Source organism: Eupeodes corollae, chromosome 1 (assembly GCF_945859685.1).
Source record: "Eupeodes corollae chromosome 1, idEupCoro1.1, whole genome shotgun sequence".
In the NCBI taxonomy this organism is placed as follows: domain Eukaryota; kingdom Metazoa; phylum Arthropoda; class Insecta; order Diptera; family Syrphidae; genus Eupeodes; species Eupeodes corollae.
The window spans coordinates 138060520-138079061 of NC_079147.1; the positions used below are offsets into that span (position 1 = coordinate 138060520).

The 18542-nt window shown below is 30.2% G+C and overlaps 1 protein-coding gene across 8 annotated transcripts in view; it reads left to right on the forward strand.

The window, feature by feature from the left end:
• Positions 1-16087, forward strand: part of LOC129942914 (protein Malvolio) — a 63904-nt gene extending 47817 nt beyond the window's left edge. For 4 of the 8 annotated variants that reach the window (XM_056052045.1, XM_056052044.1, XM_056052047.1 and 1 more), the window contains exons 11-12: positions 1024-1094; positions 1912-2265. In XM_056052045.1, coding sequence (XP_055908020.1) covers positions 1024-1094; positions 1912-1963 — 123 coding nt within the window. In that variant the 3' untranslated portion in view covers positions 1964-2265. Of the gene's footprint in view, positions 1-1023; positions 1095-1219; positions 1733-1805; positions 2266-13225 lie in introns of those variants that run through there. The other 4 variants (XM_056052050.1, XM_056052048.1, XM_056052051.1 and 1 more) reach the window with 4 other exon arrangements.
• Positions 16088-18542: the final 2455 nt, after the last annotated feature.

Sequence of the window (18542 nt, forward strand, 5' to 3'; positions counted from 1 at the left end):
TAACAAAAAATAAAAATCTGAACAAAAAAATGAATAAAAGTTGGTAAAAATTGATTTTCGACTCAAATATCTTATCAAAACTCTGAGATATTGTCTTTAAGCTAATTTTAAAAAAAATATTGTTTTCAACATTCAGTAAAATTTCGGGAAAAATCGAATTGCCAGTTTTTTTTACAAAAAATAAAAACTTAATAGAAAATTTAACAAAATTTAGTAAAAATTGATTTTTGATTCAAATATCTTTTCAAAAATTTGAGATTATAGCTTCGAACCAATTTTAACTTATAAGAAATATTGTTTTCAACATTCAGAACAATTTTTAAAAAAATCGAACTGACAGTTTTTATACAAAATATAAAAACCTGAACAAAAAAATTTATAAAAGTTGGTAAAAATTGATTTTGGACAAAAATATCTTTTCAAAACTTTGAGATATTGGCTTTAAGCTAATTTTATCTTTTGAAAAATATTGTTGTCAACATTCAGTAAAATTTTGAGAAAAATGACTGTTTTTATTACAAAAAATAAAAACCTAACAAAAAAACAATACTAAAACTAGTAAAATTTTACTTCTGATTCAAATGGCTTTTCAAAAATTAAAAATATTGTTTTCATCCAACAAAAATCCAACAGTCCGTTGGAATCTAGAAAAAATAGTACGCAAATTTGGTAAAAATTGATGTTCGGTTCTTGATATCTCTCAAATTAATTTCATTCATCCAATTTGTAAAAATTTAAGAAAAGCTACTTAAATTGGTAAAAATTTGTTTTCGAATAAAAAACTATTCAACAAAACTAGACTTTCAAGCTTAACTATTTCTTTATATGACAACAAATCGACAGACGAGATGGGAAGTTATCGATGCGGGTCGCATCCCAGCCTCTTTTAGTTTTGTGCCTGTTCTGTTTGTTTTTAATAAAAGCCAGGAAAGAAAAAGATCCATGATATTATGATTAACAATATATTGTTTATATCTTGTATGACTTGGTTTTCAATCTAAGATAAATATTTTCTTCTTTTAGTGGGTTAAAAGACTGGTACTACCGTCGCAGGACGGTTTCTCCATGAATGGTGTTAGTTCGCCGTACGCAAGGTAAGTCAATTTCCATGTTGTTTCTATACTTTTTGTTCTCAATATTGTAATTTTCTGTGCTGTGAATTTGTTGCTTGATTTTTATTTAATTTATTTCTCTTCAAACTTTTTTTATTTTTTAACAGTGGTGTTACTACAAAAATAGGTCTATCGTAGATAAGAGTGCAATTTAAGCTTAAAATAACATTTATTAATAAATACTGGAACCATCCAAGTATTTGCTTCACATTTTTTACATAATTTATTTACCATTGTAGAACTATTATTATAAATTGCTTAAAATTATTCATTTTTGTCAATAATTCTTGAGCTTTTAACGAATTTCAATTTTCAAATGTCACTAATAAAAAAAAAGAAACAATTATTATATTTGTTCACTGTCTTGTATATAAACAAAAAACAAAAAAAATCTTAAAATAAGAAATTGTTAACATAAACGTTTTTGTGCCTTAATCAAACATAAACAAAAATTAAAGTGGATAAAAATAAAATTCGCTCTATAATTCTTTTACGGTTGTGTGTGAAGGGTGTATATTAAATTTTTTTGGATTTCCTTCCCATTTTGTTTTATTAATATTAGTTTTTATTGTTAAACATTTTATACCAAATCAATTATACAACAAAATTTTAAAAACAAATATTCTCTGTGTTTCATTTTCACATGTCATCGTGTCTTCTATAAAAATGTGTTTTTTTATGTGTTCTGTGTAGCCTTTCGTATAATTTACGTAGCTATAATACATAACGGATGCCTACTACTTACCTTATGTTTTCCTGCATATTCCATTGATCTGGTCACTAACGTGCCATTCAACAGCGAACTTACAATTTATAATGGAGAAATGACTGGATATCCCACCAAACGATGAATCGGCCTAAAATATTTTTTGATTAATTTGTTACATTAAAAACAAAAAATAAAAAACTTTGACTCAACTTGCAGTGCAATAAAATAAAAGTGAATTTAAATTAAAAAAGAAACCGTTAACGTAACTACTTTTGAAATCAATATAAGTCGATGTCATAATATTGTTTGAATTTACAAAAAGAAAATGCCTTGTATAGTAGATTTAAGTTTTGTTATGTATTTATTTCATAGTTTCTACTTTTATTTTTAAATTTAGTAAACAAAATTAAGACGATAATAGAATAAAAAAATTCAATAATTTTGTGTTGCCTTGTTTTTATTTTGTATTATTATTTATGCCTCTGTGTAAGCATGTAAGATGTTTTCGTGAAGTTATTTTATTATTTTTATAGTCCCTATGCATCAGTCCCTACGCATTCGATGTTGTTTTATTTTATTTTTCTATACTAATTTATTTCATAATATCTCATTTTAACTACATTCATAGACTACAAAATAAATAAATTTCGGAATGTATTTAAAAATACGAATCATAAACCATAATCAACGCCAATAAAGTAGTTAGTATTTATTGTATGTATCTAAAATATAACGAACGTAATAACTTAACTGTTGTAGTTATTGAAATATCATTTTTAGTATGTTTATAAAAATTTAGGGTTATACCCAAGCATATTTAAGACTGTACAGGAAAAAAATGAGCAATAAACATATATTTGTTAAACAGCATAATTAGGAATCTGGAAGTGACTTAAATATTTTTCAGCTAGATCCGTATAAAATTTCATACTCTAAGTTTATTACAGATCTTTTTGACTTCTCCTATTATGTGTAGTCGTCACCATCTTCTAATTTAAAGTTGATAATATAACAGCTTAAAATATATGAAGACTTGGAACAATAGAGCAATAAACCAAGGGTAGAATCGGCTAAGGTGATTGTTGATAAATGACAATCAAAATGATCCAATTTGATCTACGTAATTTGATAGTCAAATTGATACCTACGAGTAAAAAGCTGTCACAAAAAAATGTGATAGTCAATTTAAAACAAAAATGATTATTCCGAATAGAGCTACCAGACGCTTACACAAACTACTAACAAATTTTCTCAGTTCACTTTGTTTCTTTTTTCCTGTGACCGACAAGGCTTACGACATTTGAAAAAAAGCGAGAAAAGTAAGAATTGTATTCAAAATCAGCCAATTTGATACTTCTATTTAGATATTTTATAAGAAGCAATTTAAAATTTCACCAAGGACACAACGAATTTTGACAATTTGAATCTGAAATTGTTCAATCGAATTGAATTGAGTTTAATCATCTTACACAGACGGAATGAAAATGGTAGTCAATTTGACTATCAAAAAATTGATAGTCAACTATCACCTTACCCGATTCCACCCCAGGAATATTATTTCCCACGGAAAGGGAAATCGATCATTGGAGTCGAGTCAAACAAATGTTTTCCTGAACAGCTGATACATTTAGGGGACAGTTATAGCTATCATTGGAATCGATCCGGAAAAAAAACGAAAAACGATTAGGAACGTAAAGTATATACTATTCGATTGGAGATCACACAAAGAATTTTTTTTTGAGAAAAAAAGTGTAATAGCGCCTTTATTTTTCTATCAAAATGTATTTTTTTATTTGCCTGAAAAGCTGATACTTTTATGTTTAAAAGTGAAAAGAATCGATCCACTGATTTGTGTTCCAATTTCACACAATCCCAATGACATATTACCATCAGTAAACATTTTTCGGTGGGTCCCAATCAGGAAATTTGTATCAATGACAGACATTTCTAATGATAGCTATAAACGACCTGCCAAAAAATTCCAATGTTTGTTTTCAATGATGAAACTCATGATAGCTATAACTGGCGCCTTAAACAGCATAATTAGGCGCCAGTTACAGCTATCATTGAAATTGATCCGGAAATTTTTTGAATCGATATTTGACGTTGTTTCCCTTTGATTGTAAATGAAAATTACGTACCGATCTATCGTAAATCACACAAGGATTTTTTTTGAGAAAAAAAATGTTAAGTCGCACATTTATTTTTCTCTAAAAATGCATTTTTCTATTTCCGGACGGAAATTCATTTTCCTGAACACAAGGGCCGATCCAGACTTTTCATCAGGGGGGGGCACACACAAAGATGAGTTTTTACTCACCGCTTAAAAATGTTCTCTAATGTTTTGTAAAGGGTGCTAACAAAATTTAATAATTGCTAAAATGACAACTTTAGTTATCAAATTATTTAGAACACTGTTGTCCAGCAAGTTATGGTCTAACTATTTAATTTGGATGACTGATATGAAAGCATTCCTAGATTCGAACAGTTGTCTAAATATTCCATATTTAAGAGCTAAAATACAATAGCTTAGAGGGTTTTTGGTTCATTTCGAGCACGTATTTCCAAAAACAAAACACACTTTTCTTGTTTTCATGTCTATTTATGCGAAGAACGCTGTAAAAATTTAAAAATCCAGAAAATGAGAGAGGATCTGAAATGTAAAAATGTCGGGTTTTTTTTTGACGTAGGTTTTTCGAACTCAATTTCCGGGAGTCTCTTATTACTATCGTTATCAATCTGCTTACCCGCATTTGGACCTTATAAAGTCGTCAACAAAACTTAAAAATTGTAGAGACAAAAAGGTTTGGTTCTTGAATTTAAGGAAATAGTTGCATTCAAGCACATAATTTCTCTAAAAGAAGAAGAAGAGTTTAGTAGTACTCACAAATTAAACGTTTCAAAGCTTTTATATCAATAGATATAAAACGTTTATTATGTTTTTCACTTAGCCATTAGTTTAATAAAAGTGTCACTTGATTTTTTGGGACATTTGTCTCATTGAAATCCGTGTTTGAATCTCAGTTCTAGAGCATCCAAATCAAATTTACTTCAAAAGTAGATTTATTTAATTTTGTAAAATCTTTTGTATTCAACAGTAAACCAATTTTTAAAGAAATGAAATGCACGACTGGTTCGCAAGAAGTTGATAATTTCTTCCAAAAAGTCTGTTTAAAAATATTGCCTATATTTTAAGATTTAAAAATGTACCTCAAAAACAAGTTTTTCTCAAAAATTTAAATGCCATTTTATTTGTCGAAAAATCTAGATTTACCTATTTTTTCGAAAATCATTTTAAATTTTGTCTAATAAATATTTTTGGTATAAGCACTAAATAAAGAGCTTATAAATATATGAACATTTTACGTTTAAATTTCGTACAAAAATTTTGTCCCCTTTCCGAGATATCTGCAAAACTTGCCATAAAGTTCCTATATGCCGCAAGTAAAAATCACTTCAATGCTCACTATCTATGTGTGTCAAAAAAGTTTAATAATAAAATTAAAGGCTAGTTTAAGGAATTTAAAGGCAACTTAATATAAAATTGATAATGTCTTATTCAAGGTTTCTTCTTAAGAACCTGAATATTTGCTCTTTTTCTTAGAAACAATTTTTATGAAAATAATTTAAAAAATGACTAAAGTTTTTCAAGTTCTAAATTGAGCGTTTTTGACAGCAAACCACTTTTTGGTAAATGTCGTTAAATTACTAATAAATCTTTAAATGAAATCTTTACTTATACAACTTAACTGTTTAAGCTTTTTGGCTCATATGACCACCCCTGGATCGTCAATTGGTCAAAAGTTGATGAGTTTGTGCAGTGTTCTTGGAATAGGGCTGAATATTTGATTTGTATTATGTTTTTGGTCCAACATTCAGTCAAAAGTAGTACTTTTAGCAACAAAGTTTAAGGAAGTAAAATACAAATGTTGTTTTCATATACAAAATATAAATAATTCAAAATATAATGGGGGTCATATCCATTAACGCAATACGATTAGTTTTGAATTGAAGGGAATTCGTACGAAAAAGCAAACAAATTATCTCCCAGGGGGGGTCATGACCCCTTTGACCCCCCCCCTTGGATCCGCCATTGCCTGAACAGCTGATGCTTTTATGTTCAAGAGTGAAACGAATTGTTCTACTGATTTGTGTTCCAATTTCACACAATTCCAATGACGGATTTCTGTCAGTATACATTTTTCGTGGCTTTGGGGCCGGTTATAGCTATCAGTAGAATCCATCAGTAAAATTGGGGGAATCTGAAATGTTTTACTGATGAGCGTTTATAGCAATCAGCAAATTTACGTCATTAAATGTTGTTTTCTTTCGATCATAACATCGAGCTTCGTGCCTCAGACAGTGTGTTTACTGTTGATTTCATCAGTAAATTTTTTAATGATGTGATCGGAACAGCAAAAGATTGGAAAACTAACAGTAAAACGAAATGGATTTTTGATTGTCTTTAAAATAAAATTTCATCATTAAAAAAATTAAAATGGATTTATAAATTAAATAAAACTTTAAATGCATTGCTCTTTTTTGACAAAATGCTTGAATACAGGATTAATCTTATTGCATCAATCTTTTGCTAGAAATAAATAGTTCCACTGATTTGTGTTCCAATTTCACACAATCTCAATGACATGTTACTATCAGTTAACATTTTTCGGAGGTTTTCAATCAGGAAATTCGTTTCAATACATACATTTTTAATGATAGCTATAAACGACCTGTCAAAAAAATTACAATGGGCAGGTTTAGACGACATAAGGGACTTGAAAGTTAGTCAAGTTTGTAGTATCTGATTGGCCAGTTTTCAAAAAATGTACCATCCAATTAAGGCATTTTCAATGGAAAGTTGACTGGAAAGTAAGGCAAGAAAAATCTCCCTAACTATGAAGTCAAGTCTAATTCTATCAAAATGACAGTTAATAAAGTTTTTTCATCCAACTGAAAGCTGGGGGGTCATTCCGTAAAACGATAGCGTTTCGAAGATAGTCTCACTTCATGTAAGACGATAATCGTCAAAGTGATATCGTCAAAACGATAACGCTTGCACGATAGCTAAGTAGGTATCGTCTGCTATTAATTTCCATTGACAACTAAGCAAATTAAAGTAAAAAAGTGTTGATGTAGTTTAGTTTTGTTACAAAATGAAAACAAAAACTCAAAAAAATACAATGAATTCGGTTACGAAGAAAATTAAGAGATGAATGGAACCTTCAATCTATTCTAACCCATATGTAAGCATTTTTTTATATACAAAACATTAGTAATCTCTCTTAATTGTTGTTAAATAAATAAAACAATTGTAGTTTTGGAATTGCAGAAGAGGACTTTATAATGATATTATAAATAAATTTGCCAGACGGTTGTCGTTCTACATACATAATGTATATACCTTCAATATTCAAATTTGCTGTAACTATTGAAACTTTGGGGCGGATGAACATTGGTATATTCGACAGGCAACGATTTATGTATCGCTCTTGCACAAAGCACTAATCCAAATTAGTTTTGGAAACAAAAAATATTTTTGAAGCCAAGTTATGTTCCCTGTGCATAAAATGAAGTCTTCAATTTCTTCCCTTGGACCAAATTGGGTTTATTTCTGCAGCTGATTTACAAAAATAACATATATTGGACAAACATTTTGGTATTATAGTTTTATCTTCGGCGGCAAAAAATGAAAACACAAAAAGTGACAGTAACATTAAACATCACAAAATAGGCGGCATGTTTATTAACAATACATTTTTTGCAAATTTTCAAAATTTCTCATAGAGAAAAACCAAGTTTAATAACATTTTCAAGTTATTGAATAAGCATTATCTTTCGTTGAGTTCATTTTGACATTTGGAATATACTCAACGAACTTATACTGAAAACTATTGAACGAGACGATAGTGATAAAGTTACGTGAAGCAAATTATTGACGATATCGTTAATGATTCTCGTTTTGATGATTATCGTTTCGGAAATTACGGAATGACTCCCTGAACTGAACCCTGAACTGAACCTGCCCAATGTTTTTTTTGGAGCCAAAGTGGGAAACTTCCTTCGGAACATATTTGCCCAGCAAAAAAAATGAATACCTTGAAAAAAATAGAGGTTAAGTTGAAATTCTCCTTACAATAAAAAAAATATCCGAAATAAATTCCAAATCAATTTGAAGAAAGATATACTGCGCGATTCCACAACAAACAAAATAATTGATTTTGTTGATGATGCCAATAATATTTTTGCATTTGAACAATTTTATAAATTTCGCAGTCTTTAATATTTCATCTACCTTCAAATGGAATACTAGGAAGAATCAACGGTTCTGAAATATATATCGCAGCTTCTTTCAATTGTACTGACATTTTGTTTTGATTATATTTTTTCTCTTCAAAACATATTTGCTTGTATTAAAAACAATGTTTTTAGAATATGAAGCAATATAATTTTGTAAACAAATATAACTTTTTTTTTTTTAAATCAGATAGGATTTAATTGACAGACAAAAACTATTGAGCTCGGTGTCCGTTTTCTCCCAATATGTTGCCAGATCTTTTTCCATGTAGGTAATAGATGCACCTTTATTGTTATTTTTTCCGATTTGGTTTTAATGTGAAACAAAAATTGTGTTTATCATTTATCAAACAAAATTAAGTTTCCAACAAAATAAATGCTGACAAATTTTCCCAATGTTTACTCGAATAAGGTTGGGTCCAAGATTTAAACGGACACACTTAGGCCAGTTCAATGGCCCATTGTGATACCACATGAATCTTGAGGCTTCCTCCTAAGCTCAATGGAAGCAGCTTGAGTCCCTTACGAAACGTGAAGGCTGATTATACCGATATGATTTAGATCGTTTAGATCGTTAAAGAAGAATTCTCCTAGGTAATTCTTGCGTTTTCGAGCTAGAGCAGGGCATGTGCAGAGAAGATGAAGAACCGTTTCTTCCTCTTCCTCGTCCCTACAGCTTCTGCAAAAGTCATTTGAGAATACGCCTAGTCTCGTGGCGTGCTTTCCTATTAGACAGTGTCCGGTTATGACACCTATTATCGAGCTTATATGCAATATGCTTAGAGAGAGCAGGCACCTTGAACGTTTTAAATCCAGTGTTGGCCAGATGTTTTTTGTGATTTGACACGTGGTGATGTTGTTCCACCTGGTGCCTGCCCTCCTCACAGCGTCTTGCATTAGCAGCAGTTTACAAGTAGCGATTGGTATGCCAGTACTTGCCAAACGTGGTAGAATGGGCTGTACTGTACCGTTCCTGGCGAGTTCATCAGTGAATATTAAACTGTTGCGCCATCTCCATTAGAGATGATCGACAGTTATGGACTGTTATAGAGTTTGTAGAGACAGAGTCCAGAGATTTGATAGCGGCCTGGCTATCAGAGAAAATACGGATATCAGATGTTGATATCACGTTTTCTTTGAGCCAAGACAAGACTTCTTTTATCGCCAAAAGTTCCGCCTGGAACACGCTACAATGATTGGGAAGGCGGAATGAGAGACTTAATTTCAGTCGTTCAGAGTACACACCTCTGCCAACCCCTTCTTTGGTTTTTGAGCCATCTGTGTAAAAGTGGATTGACTCATCCTCCAAGAATGTCCAATCCTCCCAAAAAGATCTGGTAGGTATAGAAATCGGGAAATTTCTGTCGAATAAGAGTAAATTCACAAACGTCAATTTTTTGTGCAATTGTTCGGCACCACTGCTTTTTTGCGATACGATGCAGATCGGTTATTTATTTGAATTAAAAAAAGCACTTTTTTCTTGTATTCAATTAATGATAAAAGTTCTTTTATTAAAAACATTGATTGATAATAATGATCGTAGTAAAAATAATTTCGTGTATAATATGCGTGAAGCCGGTTTAACAAAAAGAGAAAGAAATTACATCATTTTTTTTTGCTTGTCTACCAAGAACTCCCCATTCCTGAAAGTCACAACACTAAGCCCAATATTTATGGTAAACTGCTTTAGACCACCATAATTCACTTTCGAATTGCACTCAATAATTAAGGATGTGCGGATGTTTCGAATCAAACAAGACCGGTTTTGCGTACGCGATTTTTTCGAAAACTTCGACAACCATTTTGCATACATGTATTTTTGAATACCGCCATTCAGATAAATGTTTTTATATTCGCTCCAAAGAAGGAAAAAACAATAATTTTGCAACATAATACAAATAAATAAATTAGGTTTTGCAATCAATCCGTAGAAAACCAGGTTATAGTAAATCACAGCTCAATAATTAATATGCGAGTCATCTCCGAGATGAGGGGGACCCACAGTTCTTATGCCGAATCCGAACGGCTAATTTGAGAAAGCACTTTCCATGACAAAAAATACTCTTGAAGGACTTGTCTATTCTTCAAAAGAGGCAATAACTGTGGAAAAAACCGTAGGTGGACATGCGAAGATTGAAAACAAGACATCTGGCATGACAGTCATACGCACTAACAATCTCGATTATGGTTTTCCAAATTCCAGAAGAATTTAGTATGAATTCATTAACGCTTCACTGCAGTAATGATGTCCAAATGTTCAAAGTCAAACGTTCACAAACGCAAATTTGTTGCATTTTGAAGGAAAACGAAAAGTAAGCAATTAAATAGAAAATATCTATTAAATTTGATATTTATTCATGAATGTATTGTGTTTTTAGGGAGTACTTCCAAATGGTTACACCCTCAAACCAGTTTTTTGACAGATAGGTCTTTGCAATCATTGGAACAAATTTCTGTTTACGCTAAGGCAATCATTGGGTTTCATTATTGAAGCTATCGTTTCGAGATTCAAAAGCGATTAGGAAAGTTAACTTTGATATTTTTGGTATTAAAATGAATCTAATGAATTTTAGATGCTATTTTTTCACTAAAAAAAAACTTTATTCAAACCGGATATTTTTTTAGAATTTTTCAATGGTGAATCATTTTCAAGGAACAGCTGCCCAAAGGGGCCATTCAATACTAGGATTGGGTAGTTTTTGAACGAACTATTTCAATTCACAATCAAATAGCGCTGCAGATACAAAAGCTACTGAAGCTTTTTTGTAGTACATGTCATAATTTGTAAAGCATTTAGAGCTCCAAAGTTACAGCCTTAAACAGGGACTTTTTGACAAATAACTAATACAAATTTGTATGCTCTCATTAGATTTCAATGGAGAGGTTTAGATCACACAAGGGACTTGAAGGTTAGGCAATTTTCAAGTATCAGATTGGCCAATAGCCAACGAATTGGAAAGTTAACTGGAAAGTTAAGCTAAGTGTACCTACATGATTGGAAGATCTTCCAATATTGACAGATTATTCGCAAAACACCCAATTTTATCTGTCGAAAGTGAAATTTTCTATTGGCCGACTTATTGCAATCATTTGTTCGTCAATGCACCCAATTTTTGAATTTTGAAATAATAAGACGATTGTCCACTAATAAAATATTGGGGGATTTTCCAATGCAAAAAATCGAAGAAGAAAATATATACATATGTATATACAATAAAGTGTTTAAAAAGGATGGGACAATTTTATTTATATTTTTTAATGTTGTTTTCACTTCCTATTCTCTATCATCTGTCGAGAAAATGGTTTTCCAATGAAGCTACCAATTTTTTTTTATATTAAGTTATCCAACCTTGTTAGCCTAGTTTCTACCAAAAATTGTCTAATAAAATAAATAAAAATATATAAATTAGGTGGCGCAACAGTCTGTAGAGAACCAGGGCCCAGTCACTTACAACTCTCAACCATTCCTGTGTGCGAGTAATTGCAGGAATCCAAGCGGCTTATTTGAGAAAGCAATTTTTCATGACAAGAATTACTCTTGGAGTATTTGTCAATTCCTTGCAAGAGGCAGTACCCGTACAGGCAGGGATCGAACCCAAGACCTCTGGCATGACAGTCCAACGCAACAACCATCATGCCACAGGTACTACCAAAATTGTCTAATATTTGGATGAAATAAACCAACCGTATAAACGGTCACATAATTTCATGCTATTGGAAGACTTTTGACAGTTCGGCCAATATTGGAAGATTTTCGAATCATGCATACTTAAGTCAAGAAAAATCCAAATTATTATCAAGTCAAGATTACTTGTGTCAAAAATAGAGTTGATCATGTTTTATTACTTCAACCGAAAGTTGAACTTGAGTATTCTGTGATTTATTTACTATATGCACCATTTCATTTGATGTTTTGTGTTGTATTATAAAAGGAGTAAGGACTTTTTCTTTACAATAAAAAAACATAAAAATGTTTTCGGTACTTTCTGGTATTATTTTGCGTTCAAAGAATACAGTATTTTATGTAGTCTTAAACCTGCCCAAGATTTAAGAACACCAACACAATGGTCGCATTCACAAAGCTTGTGACTACGTTTTCAAGGAATTCTGATTGGCTAAATCTAATTACAAAAGTAGTTGAAATTTCCCATCCGACGCAGTATAAAAAATTCGGCTACAAAGTTAGTGGCGAATGATTTTGACTTTTCAGAATCAGCTGCTCGGTAAAGACACACGAATTCAAAATGTAATAAATCGTTCAGTATTTAAATATACAAATTTAAATATTTCAAATTGTGTCTTAAATTTGATTTTATTGAATTTAAAAGCACAAAAGATAAGTTAAAGTTATCAAACCAAAAATGTTTTTTATTTTATATATTTGCATTTGTCAATAATGTGACAGTTCCAGATTGACTAGCTTTGAAGTGTAGTTTTGCATTTACAAAGCTAGTTGAATTTTGACTACGTAGCCACGGGTGAATGCGACCAATTGTCATAAATCAATTTTATTGGAATCCAAATTTGACAGAAAAAAAATCAAATTGCATACAAAAAACGGAAAAGCTAATTAATCTATAACTAAATTAACACTACTTGTCATTGAAAGATATAAAAAAGATTCTTGAGAAGGTAAAGGTGCTATAGAGAATTCTTAAGGCATTGAATTATAAAAATTCTGTTTACATATTTCTGACAGTGAAGGTGAGAAATGTGTATGAACATTTCTAAAATCTTAGAAATGTAAACTTTCCACATACAATAAAAATAAGAGATTTTAATCTTTTATGAGGTAAATATTCTTTTTTATTAAAATAGCTGAACATAATTTGTTAAGAATTGTCAGCATATTTTTTTGTATGAACATATACATATGTATACTCTTGTTTGAAACTTTTGTTTTTACTATGTGATATGTTTTTAGACCTATGTCATCTGTCAATCTTTTCGCTAGCACTTATCACAAAGCTTATGCATGTTTATTTTGTTATATTGTTGTAGTGATACAAAAATCGAAAATTTAATGCTCTAAAATAAGAAGTCTCAATTATCATCTAAAATAAAAATTTGCATTTTTGAATTAATTTTATTTAATTTCTCTTTTCAGAATGGATGTGCAAGATGATGCATAGCCACTATTGAACGATACTGATTCAGATAGTTATGAGATAAGTTAGCAATTAACTGCTTGTCTTAATTGTTTGCACTTCGTACAATAATTTACTTAAATATAAAAATTAAAAAAAAAAAACTTAGAAAATTTCACACCGTGACATGAAAGCGTAAGGACACTTTTTTACACTTTTATATATTTTTTGAAGTGACCAAACACAAAATTAAAATTATTGAAAGGCTGCGTATTTATAAATATTTTAAATGAAATTCCATAACTACGAACGCGTTCTTTCAGAATATTAAGAAGAGAAGTGTCAGAAACAAAGATCACCTTTTTTTCTATATCACGGTACGAAATTCTTTTTTTTTTTAATACATTTTTGTGTACACCCTTAAAATTATTAATATTGCATACAAAAATTATAAATAAAAATCAAGAGAAAGAATTTGTATGTTTGTGAAACAAAAAAATGAGTCAGATATCGTATTTTTAAATTTTATCCTTTAAACTTAAATTTGCCCATTGTCTGTTGCATTTTAAAAATGTCTAACGAGATTGAAATGAATGTTTTTATTTATTTTTTAAATTGAAAATTGTATGCTACATCACTTATAAGATAAGTTACATGAAACACAAAATTGTATATTATTTTTAAACAAACCTCATCACACAATTCATAGTAAACAACAAACGTATTATTAAAGTAATAGCGAAATAATGAGGCACTAGACGGGCTTTTCAACTTTAACAATGAACATATTAAAATAGTCTTTTTCAAAGAAAAATCCTTTCTATTTGCTTCTAAGAATAAAATACGAGTATATAAGAAATTATAATTTAGTTCAACTTTTTCAAAATTATGTTTTTAGACAAACACGATAAAAATCTGCGTTCTTTGTTGCTTTAATGAACCAATCAATTTTATAGAATGTATGCCTGCTTAATTTTGAGTAGTCCCCGAATGTTCATAAACGTCAGACAAAAATTAGAAATGGCCGCCGCGAGATGTTTTTATTTAGTTTTTAAGAACATTATGTTCAACAATGATTTTTCTTAGAACTTAATTATTTTTGTATGATAATTCTTTTTTGGAGAATTTGTTTTACATGAGAATTATTTTTTCAGTTAAATATTAAATCTTTCTTCCACATTGTTTGCACTTCATATTTTGTTTTTATCTCTTGCTTTCTGCAGTCGACAAAATATGGATGCACAATCTGCCCGGCTCCGCTGACGTCATTTATGACGTTTATGTTTTCTGTCATTTATGATGTTCATATTTTCAGCAATTTATCTGCGTTTATTTGATCACAAATCTGACTTTATGAACATGTCTGACGAAGATCTAAGGGCCCAACTATAATAGACTGAAAAGAGCTTAAGCCAGCTTAAGGGAACGAACCAATACGTAGCCTTATATTTCACTACCCTTAATAGACGTTCTGCTCAGTTTCGTTAACTTTCGCGCAATTACGCAAGACATTTAAATGGTTAGAGCTTAAGCAAATGTCAAATTTGAAAAGCATTTCGTTTGAAATTTGCTTAAGTTACTTGAATCCATTATGGTTACTTTTTATTTTGAAATATAACTTCTGATAACTTTTCGTTCGGTTTTGACATTAGCTTACTTTCGGTTAAGTCTATTATAGTTGGGGCTTAAGGGGCTAGGCAGACTTGCATGAAAACACATCGTTTTAAGATAACGGGCTTGCAATACGTTGTATTTTTCTACGTTTTTAATAAATGTCAAAATTATCAAAATCAAATGTTATAGATTATGTACGTTACGCACCAAACATAAATATGCATTTTAAATACTGAAATCTACCTAATCTTCCTTCAAAAATAAGAACATGTCATTATTTTAACTTTGCAATATGCTATCTGACTACGCATAATGGGCATTTTCAGACAACACAAGGCACTTCATTTGTAGTCAAATTCATTTGACCAAGGCAATAAGGTGGTCTTTCATATGTCAGCAGTTTCAAACTTGGAACTTTATTTTACTAACGTCTACCTTTAGTTGATGATGTTAAAAGTACCAACATCATCTCTTAATATTTACAAAAACTAAACTCCTCAGGCAAGGTAAAAGTCAATTTTGGGTGGTTTTTTGCATTGTATAGAAATATTACTTTTTTTTTAGTTTAACAACTAATCTTTTTGTACAAAACGTTAAACAGAATTGTGCATAAGATAAATAAATCACCTAGTAATAAAGTTAAGCTTTCTGTTGAATGAAAAACATACTTAGTTGTCATTTTGACATTAGTAAACTTGATTTTTTTTAACTTTAAAAATCAACTTTCAAATAATGTTGCCGCATTTGGCAGAATATTTTGTCACAGCTGGCCAATCAGAAACCAGAAACTTGCCTTGCCTTTAAGTTTTTTTAAATCTGAACTTGCCCAATGTAAGTGTCACTTTAGACGTTAACAGATTCGTTAAGTTATTTATCTGAAAATGTTGATGATTACATTAAGTCAGTTACAGTTGACGAAGAATAGTAAGTGAAACAAATATGTTTTGTGTGTTGAAGGTGAATTTCGATATAGAGGTAATATTGGCTGTGAAATGTTTGAAAAATTAACTCTAATCCTAAACTGAAACCTTAAAAATTAAAAACACATGTTTATAAAACAATCTTTGGAGATATGATAAACTTTTCTTTAGATGCCCAAATTACTGGAATTTAAGTTTTCTGATTAAAAATAAAGATCTCAAGAAAGCTTTCAAAAATAGTCAAATATAAAAATTATATTTTTGATTTCTTCTTTATTTATTGTAAGTTGAAATTCTCACAAGTGCAGTTTCATTACAAAACAAGACGATGGTTCTTAACGAAAAGTTCAACAAAAAGCCCACATGAAGGTGTACTTAAGAATCAAAGGTTTTTTTCGTTTAAAACAAAGAAATACCTATAACTTTATAATATTGTATAAATTTATAAACACAGTTATTATTTGTAATTATTTGTTCAATTTTTAAATGGTCACAATATTTTTAATTTCTTCATAATATAAAATTGCATGCAAAATTGTACACAAAAAAATGTAAATATTGTAAACAAAAATTCTATGAGAAATGTTATGATATGGAAATTTTTTTTTTTGATAAATAAAAATATTTGATGTATAAAAAAAGAAATTTGTAAGGATGTGTATTTTTACTTAAAGATTTGTATAATGCTTTCAAATTCTTAGGTTTCCACAAAAGGTGCAGCGAATTCAACTACTTGTCATGATCTTTTGTATTGAAATTTACATGATATTTAAGTTTTTTACAGATCAGCCATTAATATTATTTACGGTTGGAAAACTACATATTATAGGTAAGAAAGCAATGCATTTTTTGGACGCAAATTTAAACTAAGGCAACTATACTTAGTTTTTTTTTTCAAGTGTCATACATTTTAAACTTCAGTAACATTTACATTTTTTAGTTTAGTTTTTCGCATGCAAAGTTCAATAATTTTAATTTTGGAACATAACTTCACAAACCTCTACTCTTAGTTGATCATGCAAAAATTAATAAAAACATTACAATGAAATCATTTTTTAATACTTATTTCTTTTGTTTGACAAGGAATCCTTTAACACAAAACAATAAATCATGTAGAATGTGATCAGCTCATTGTTTGACATAAGGACTCTTAAATTGTTCAATCCCTGCCTGGGTCACCTAAAGTTTTTTACGAATACTGTCTTTTGCGAGAAACTGACAAATCCTCCAAGAGTAATTCTTGTCATTATAAGCGCTTTCTCTTATTTATTTGTTTTAATTGTTAATTTCATGTATAAATGATAACTCTGATAGCTTATAGTTAATTTTACAATTCGTCCGGCTACACACTTTTTAGTTAAACGACAACCACGCGATCGGTCCTTTCGACTTTGACATATTGAATATGAACAATAGAATGTTAAAAATGTTAAAATAGACCAGTTAAAAGTATTATTGGTTTCCATAAATAAAACGAATCATTGGATTTTTTGTGACAGGTTATTTATAGCATTCAAAATATCTGTCATTGAAATTTTTTTTCATAAAATGCAACAAAAATGGAATATTATCCTCAACGAAACGTAGTGAAAAAGAGAAAAAAAATAAAAACGTATAAAATTCACAAGTAATTAAATAAAAACAAGTATATTTTTTTTATTTCCCAAGCCAAAGAAAACTTCTAATGGAACTTAGACTTAAAAGCAGTCCTTTTGATCTTTACGATGAACGCTTCATTCAACTTTTTCGACTACAGAAATTAAATGCAATCATTCACGATAGTCACAGGCACAACCATTCCATTCCAAATTCAAGTAAAATATTTGTTAGAAGATGCCTAGATGTCTTCATATTTAACTTAAGTTTCTCTAAACGCTTCATTTTTATGGAAACGGTTTGTAACAAACCATTAATTGGTAGCACTCACATTTTCCGGTCCAGTATGTCGAGGCCGATTCATGTATTGACGGAACTATTTGATACAGCTGAAGTAAAAAAAGACAGTTAGGCATATCTTATATATAAAACTAAGAACCTATTTCTCTAAGTTATGATTCATATCCTTCAACATGCCTGATGTAATAGAAGTTATACCATCCTCGCCATATGAATAGGACACCCCTTAAGTATTTTTTCTATCGTCCATAGGTCCCAAACATTCTAGAGACCTATTTTTTTTAATCTTAAGTTCAGTTAATTGTTTTTATTTCACCTAAAAAAGATTTAATGCTAAGGATTTAAGTATTAATGAAAAATTATTGATGAACTGCTAGGTCCAAATTTCGCACCACTTGAACAGGACACTTTAATAAAAAAACATTTTAGAGTATTACTAGGTACTCTTTTTATTACAAACGATACTTTAATTGGAGGTAACTGGATTATTTTATCTAACAAAGAAAAATGTTTTAATAGTATTTTGAGCCACCTTTCCGCTCCAAGACTTCACACATCCTGTTTGAAAGGAATGCATACAAACTTTCCAAATAATTTAGCGAAATCGAGCTCCAAGCCAATTCAATGGCTTGGGTTAGTTCGGATATAGATGAATATTGTTTACCTGATCCGTATACTTGACGTGTCAGCCATCCCAAACATTTTCTATGATATTCAAGTCTGGTGAGTAGGGCGGCCAGCTTAATAGCTCCACATTTTGGCTCTGTTTATACGATTTAACTACCCGGGCTGTGTGTATTGGCGCATTATCATGTTGATAAATCCAGAGCAGAGGTCCAAAAAGGTTTGAAACTATGGAAAGGCCTCTTTCAATATACCATTGTAAGACAACGCATTCATTGTTGTT